The sequence below is a fragment of the Babylonia areolata genome, chromosome 4 (assembly GCF_041734735.1).
Source record: "Babylonia areolata isolate BAREFJ2019XMU chromosome 4, ASM4173473v1, whole genome shotgun sequence".
NCBI lineage: Eukaryota > Metazoa > Mollusca > Gastropoda > Neogastropoda > Buccinidae > Babylonia > Babylonia areolata.
The window spans coordinates 54,190,856-54,198,355 of NC_134879.1; the positions used below are offsets into that span (position 1 = coordinate 54,190,856).

Sequence of the window (7,500 nt, forward strand, 5' to 3'; positions counted from 1 at the left end):
GCCTTTGGTAACCATCCCACCGCCGACTGTCCTGAAACCCTCTTGGCCGAGAGAGTGGGGATGTAACTTGGGCAAGACACTATCCACTGTCATCAAATTCTAGCCCAGATAGCGGGGACAGATTTTGTCTCCTCTGCTGTTCTGATGGTCATAGTCGGACACGACTGACTATCATATAAATCTTGTAGAGCTGACAGCTGAGCACAGTCAGATTGGTACCGCAGTGTTTTGGCAAGGGCACTGTGAAGACAGGGTCTGTGGTGAAATGAGCGCTGAGTTGAGGAAAAAAGAACAACACAGTCGTGGCAGCCGAGTACAATACGGAATGAGTTATTATGATCAGTGAGTGTGTGTGTGGGGTGGGGTGGGGGGGGGGAGCCGGGTGGGGGTGGGGGTGGGGGTCATTTGCGAGCAAGCATGAATACGGCGAGGGCGACTGTGCATATGTGTATGTGCTGTTGGAAAGCTACTAAGCGTGTTATAAAGTTAAGCGAGTGCCAAAAAATAGTAAAATAATATGGATTTCTTTATTTCCCAGGTGAAGCAAGTGAACGTGGGATGTTGTGGGTGATCGTGACGGCTGTGGCTGTCGTGGGGGTTTTGATTATTGCTTTGTTGGGTGGTGTGATCACAGTCCTTTACAGGTAAGTCCATTAAACAAGGGATGCGCTATTTGTCGCACATTCTGTCTATGATTCTTTTCACTTGAACGAGCCTTATTGTGCATATACTCTGTGGGTATATCTTCAAGAATGGTAGAGAGAGACAGAGAGACAGACAGACAGATGATGATATGGATACTTATATAGCGCCTATCCTCGGTCAGAGGCCAAGCTCTAAGCACTGTTCTGTGACAAGCGCGGAGTCATACAGACATGTAACATTTTACGTGTATGACTGTTTTGTTTGCTGTGATTACCCAACCATCTAGGCTGCCATACTCCTTTTTTGGGGGGTGTACATGCTGGGTATGTTCATGTTTCCATAACCCACTGAACACTGACATGGATTACAGGATCTTTTTTCAGTCGTGCGAATTTGAACCTCTGCGTGCGTATACATATGAAGGGGGTTCAGGCACTAGCAGGTCTGCACATATGTTGACCTGGGAGATCGGAAAAATCTCCACTCTTTACCCACCAGGCGTCGTTGATGAGATTCGAAACCGGGACCCTCAGAATAAAAGTCCAACTCTTTAACCACCCGGCTATTATTTAAACATGATCGTCAGCAGCAGTTAAGGGGTTAAAGGGAGCCGGGGCAGTGTCTTTTTTCCTGTCCTGACAGCCAGTTGCGAAAGCAGACCCAAGACAGATAGACGGAGAGAAAGAGCATAGTTGGATAGCATAGGGTTTTTATAAATGTTCTCTTTTGTCTTTGCTCAGAGGGAGAGACCCGTCAAAATGTTTATGAGGACAAAGAGACTGTTCATCAATAGTTTTGTTTTATATGTGATTCCAAAATGCAATTTCATGTGGTTCTGGTGATTGTTGATTTTGAGGAAAACAAATCCATTGCGCAACAGTAATAGACTTTAATAAATGATATATCCACGTACTTCTAAGTCTGTTGGATCACAAAAAAAGTTATGTTTTCAGCTCTTTCAAATCTGGCCAAAAAACCGACCTCTTTCAAAACGTTCCCCTCAACCCCCGCCCCCAACCCCCCCCCACCCCCACCCCCCGGCCACACCCCTTTCTGACCCACTAACCTCTTTCCTGTCTACAGTGTCTCTGGCCTTCTTTGTACATGCAGTTATAAGGTTCTGTCTTTCATCCCTCTGAATCAGGCTTACTTCAGCGTGTGACTGACTGCTGGTGTGAAAGCGCTTTGATTCCTCTCCGCACAAGATTCAGCTACTTCTCTCCCTTTCCTTTCTCCTATACCCCTTCTTTCTTCTCCAATTGTCCTGCCTGATATCATTTTGAGTGGGAGGGCGTAAAATTGAAGCCTGCTACTGCTACTAGTGCTACTACTACTTCTGCAACAACTTAGGAGTAGTACTGATTGAGAGATGAAGATATTGGGTCAGTGGCAAGACTCCAGGTGTCCCCGTCACCAGTCAGGCAGCACGATATGGGAGGACTCACCCTCTCCAGGGCATTCTGCAGTAGTAGTAGTAGTAGAGGGGAGAAACACAGAGGACGTCTTCAATTTCCTCTGTTCTTCTCTTGTGATACCGCCACCCGCCATTGACTATAATCATATATTTTGTTCTTGAACACAGCTGTGCATGCAATTGTTCCTGCCAACTTCCTCCCCCTGCCTGCTTGCCTTCACTCTTGGTCTCTGTGATTCCTCCCCCCCTCCCCCTCCCCACCACGTGTGTGAATTGAGTGTTCTTTTCGTGTCAGCGTTTAACTCTTTGACTGCCGAAACTCAGTGAGATGACATATCAGTGGGGCATTAATTTTAAATCATAGCTGCATTTACTACATTTTGTGGTGCTTTTCAGTGGACAAAAATTAATGTGATCCCAAAAGAGGAAGATGTTCAGATAAAGAATGCTGACTCGACACCCTGACCTCTGCACTTACTCATCCAACAGGGACAAGGGGTTAACCCTTTCACCACCAAGCTCGCATTTATGCACAGGCGTGGTAGAGGACCCATGTCACTGAAAGGTGACCATTCATTGGTCTGTTATCCAGGAACCTACTGCTCTTAATGTTCGTTGGTAGGATAGGCCATATTTTCTATATATCGCAGAGGGAATCCCCAGCTATTCTTAGCCACTGTCTTTTCTGTGTTTATACTACAAGGGAATTTTGTACTCTAAATCGACTGGCGGTGAAAGGGTTAAAGCGTGTCGTCTTTGTTTCTGTCCTTACAGGCGGTTGAGAAAGCAGACCCAAGCTTCCCAGACGGCAGCAGAAAGGAGCCAGGCTAAAGGCCAAATGGGTGAGCATGGACTTCGGGCTGTATCATGTCCTCAAAGAATAAGTAAAAAGATATCTTCGCAAGCACATGAAAACACAATGCCCAAGCACAAAGACGTATGTGCACGTGCTTCCTGCCTCTCTCGCACTCAAGCACTAATTCACACACAACGCTCTTAATACTAGAGCATGCACACGCATTCATGCAATGATGTACTCAGTGCTTTAGCTTTTATCGTGTTTTGAGTTTTATTTGAATTTTCGTCAGCTTGCTCTCTTGCTTGCTTTTCCTCCATTGATCTCCCCCCCCACCCCACCCACTCCCCTAAGGATAGTCATGTACTATTTCTTATCTTGTCTGCATTAATTCAAGATGGTGATGATGATGCAGTTTGGTTCCAAGTCCCTTGCTTGTATTATAACTATGGTGTCAAATGCTCGTGCAAATTTTTAACTGGCTTTAGGGTGTTTGATATCTCTCTGACATGTTATGCCATTTTCTTGCTGGTCTTGCTGACAAAAGCACTGAATACCATTCTCAGAATTGATTAACGCAGCACTAACATCGAGAAATAAGGCACTGCATCAGAAAATTATATGACGCTAGAATCATATGCCATTGAGGGGAAAAAAAGGGACCATGTTTAGTTAATAAATCTGAAATAAAAACTATATAGGGTCTCAACTCTTGTCAGCATATCACTTCATGTATCAAAGTATTTGCTGCATTTATCATCATCATTATCATCAACATCATCATCATTATTATTATCATTATTATCATCATTATTATATGATGATGATGACAGACTATGTTTAGTTAATAAATCTGTTATTTACTACGTAAGGTCTCAACTTTTGTCAGCGTACGTATCACTTCATGTAGCATTGTATTTGCTGCATTTTTCATCATCGTCATCATTATCACTAATATTATTATTATTACGATAAGTGCAAGCACTATTGAAGTTAAATAATATAATAATAATAGTCATTTTGTGAATAACCTCTATCTCTGGAGCCTGAACGTTTTTCTTCTTCTTCTTCTTCTTCTGCGTTCACTCGTATGCACACGAGTGGGCTTTTTACGTGTATGACCGTTTTTACCCCGCCATGTAGGCAGCCATACTCCGTTTTCGGGGGTGTGCATGCTGGGTATGTTCTTGTTTCCATAACCCACCGAACGCTGACATGGATTACAGGATCTTTAACGTGCGTATTTGATCTTCTGCTTGCATATACACACGAAGGGGGTTCAGGCACTAGCAGGTCTTCACATATGTTGACCTGGGAGATCGTAAAAAGCTCCACCCTTTACCCTCCAGGCGCCGTCACCGTGATTCGAACCTGGGACCCTCAGATAGACAGTCCAACGCTTTAACCACTCGGCTATAGCGCCCGTCTGAACGTTTTTCAAGTCATTAACGTACACAAGCACACTCAGATCTGTCTTTCCCTCATCCTGTCATTGCGCTCCACTCTCTCTGAGTGGATTGAGAGTTGTATTGTTGTTCAGTAATGACGGAGTACAACTGATCACTTAAAGAAACACTGACAGCCCGTGATATACTGTCCGGCTTTTATCTTTCTTCCTATGGTTATGTGTTTAGCTTACAGCATAGTCTCCAGAAACCTCCGCTGACAGGTCATGTGCACACACACACACACACACACACACACACACACACACACATATATATATATATATATATATATATATATATATATGTGTGTGTGTGTGTGTGTGTGTGTGTGTGTATCAAGCCACCTCTGACAGGTCATACGCATGTATGCTTATCAGTATGTGCATGTGTAATAAACAGAGTCCCCAGTAAATTTAATGTAAAACCTACATATTCATGATAATAACACATATAAATGGAAGAAAGAACAAACAGAAATAAAGCAATGAAGCAAGAAGCAAACCACACACCGCGCACACTGATCAATCCCAGTCATATTCACTTTTTTTTTTCTTTTTTCTTTTTTTTTTCCCGCAACCAGATGCTTCAGAAGGACACGTCGTTCAGCGCAGAAACCGTCCACAGCGAAATCTGCCAGCACCGCCTGCAGCAGAGGAGTCGGATGGAATTTATCATCCTTACCTGTCCCTGATTGATGACAATGCTGGTTCCAGGGAGTCACAGCCACCGTACGCTAGAGCAGCTGTGACACCATCAGAGTTCGCTGCCTTGCAGCAAGTCTCCCCCATGACCCCTGAGGGTTACTACACTCTGCCGACCAACACCACAGAGAGAGTGGATGAAGGCATTCCCCTCACAGTCCTGCACCCATCTAGCACCCCTCAAAACACAGCAGGGAATCCTCAGTCTGGTGACTCAACACTTTCTTCACTTGATAACATGTACGATGATTGTGAAGAGGCAGCTACCGGTGCAGTAATACCACCACTGTGATGTTATAGATGGTGAGCACAAAAAGAAAAGATGAAGGACAGCATGGGAAGCAGCGGTCTTGTGATAACGCACCCAGTTAAGACGGAAAGAATTAATGTATATAGGGTCGAGTTTCACTTGGACCAGGTTTACCACTCTCCCACCAACACTAGACCTTGAGTGGTGGCCTATGTGCAGCATGTACCTAGTGCATGTTAAAGAACCCACGCTAACAGAAAAATCCTCTTTGGTAGTAAAACATGTATACTTGCATACACACACACACACGCGCGCACGCGCGCACGCGCGCACGCATGCACACACACAGAGACACAGACACACACACACACACACACATACACACAGAGTAAGAAGGATGGTGCCAAAATATGGTAACATTTAAGCTCTCCCTCTGGAGAACAGCCCAGATTGCATGCAGTGAAATTTGCTATGGCCTAAGTACAGTTTAATAGAATGACATTATTGTCATAAGATATCCAGCAGCTTCAGGAAATTCTTGTACAGTATATATCAGTACGTATGAAGCACCAGTGCCCTTTTCAGTGTGTAAACTTTGTGCACTTTTTCATAATTTCCTTCATCCTCTCTTGTGTTAAAGGTATCACAATTTTTGGTATGGCTCTAGTCTGTAACTAGATATTGTAATGCCATTGTAAAATGTAATCTTTATTTCATTTAAGATGTGATTTCCTGTCAGGATCTTTTTCTTTATTTTTTTTTCTTCTGGTTTGTTTTAAAGGGCATTATTCTGTTTATACAAATGGTTGGCTGTTTTTTTCTTCTACATCATAGTTAGAAAGATGTTGTTGTTGTTGTTGTTGTTGTTGTTTGTTGTTGTTTTTGAATGAACTTAATCTAAGGATTTTATTCATTTTCTTTGAACAAAGGCTGTTATAACATCACTCTGAAAAATGTTTTCATTAAGATATCACTTGCTAGATCAGTTTGATTGTTGCTGGAAATCTCTGGACTTCTGCAGATATTGGTAAAAGAATTTCATTTTAATGGACATTTGATAGATGGCGTACACAATTTTATTTGACCAGTTTCAAAGAGATATAAATTATTGGAAAGACAAAATCAATAATGATCAGAAACATTTTAATATTCACCCTTACATATGTGAGGAAATCAAACTTCAGTCCTGTGTGTACACAGGCCTATGGTTTTACTAATTATTGGTATCACACATTACAATATTATCTTATTCTAACATCAATCTTTGCTAAGCAATATTCTTTTATTGAGCAAATTGCCTTTTTTTTCTTTTTTCTTTTTTTCTTTTTTTGTCGTTTATTCAAAAAATCTTGTGTGTTGCCAAAAATTGACACTTTAATGAAATATGATCCCAAAGCATTTATATTCATAAGATCTTGTTATTTACTAATCATGTCACCTCGAGATGTAAAATAAATGTATATTTTTTTCTGCTTTTGTAAATTGAACTCTCTCTCTCTCTCTCTCTCTCTCTCTATATATATATATATATATATATATATTTTTTTTTTTTTTTTTTTTTTTTTTTTTTCATGTTTTCGTTCTTAAATGTGATTCTCTGTTTATTCCCTGAAAACAAATAACTGGTCTAATTTGTTTTGTAACCCTTTTGTGGGTAATCAACACATTAAGATTTTATTTGCATATAAGCACGTGACTTATAGACTTCATTTGTTTCACAATGTATTGATGGTGAATGTTTTGGACACTCTGACACATCAGAAATGAATACTCTGAAAAGCAGAGGACTAAGAGTAATTCCATGATGTTCTCCTTTCCTCACATGAACATAGTGTGAATAGCCATGGGATGTTCAGAGTATACCAGTACCAACTGATACATATGTAGTTTTAATGATATTAAATCATTTTTTCTCTTATGCTTGTCATATACAGTTTTAATTAGGAAAATAAATTGCATTATACTTTTCATTTCTTTGTTCAGAGCATTTTGACTTGACTCATTTCAATTTTTTTTCTTCTTTTTTTTCTATTTGTATATTTATCATTTTAACTTCTTCTTTTTGTTTTTTTTTGTTTTTTTTTTGTTTTTGTTTTGTTTTCTTTTAGTTTAGTGTGAACTTTTTATTTATTTATTTATTTATTTATTTATTTTTACTCTTCTTTCTGTCACCCCTTTTTTGTTTCCATTTTGCTTATTCTGTTAAAACATTTGATAGCTCAGTTCCAATCGAATTAATGAAAGAG

The 7,500-nt window shown here is 40.7% G+C and overlaps 1 protein-coding gene across 2 annotated transcripts in view; it reads left to right on the top strand.

Annotated features, from left to right (window-relative positions):
* Positions 1 to 6,763, top strand: part of LOC143281314 (plexin-A2-like) — a 22,550-nt gene extending 15,787 nt beyond the window's left edge. For both annotated transcript variants that reach the window (XM_076586503.1, XM_076586502.1), the window contains exons 13-15: positions 539 to 644; positions 2,834 to 2,901; positions 4,884 to 6,763. In XM_076586503.1, the coding sequence (XP_076442618.1) occupies positions 539 to 644; positions 2,834 to 2,901; positions 4,884 to 5,296 (587 nt within the window). In that variant the 3' untranslated portion in view covers positions 5,297 to 6,763. The remainder of the gene's footprint in view (positions 1 to 538; positions 645 to 2,833; positions 2,902 to 4,883) is intronic.
* The last annotated feature ends 737 nt before the right edge of the window (positions 6,764 to 7,500 follow it).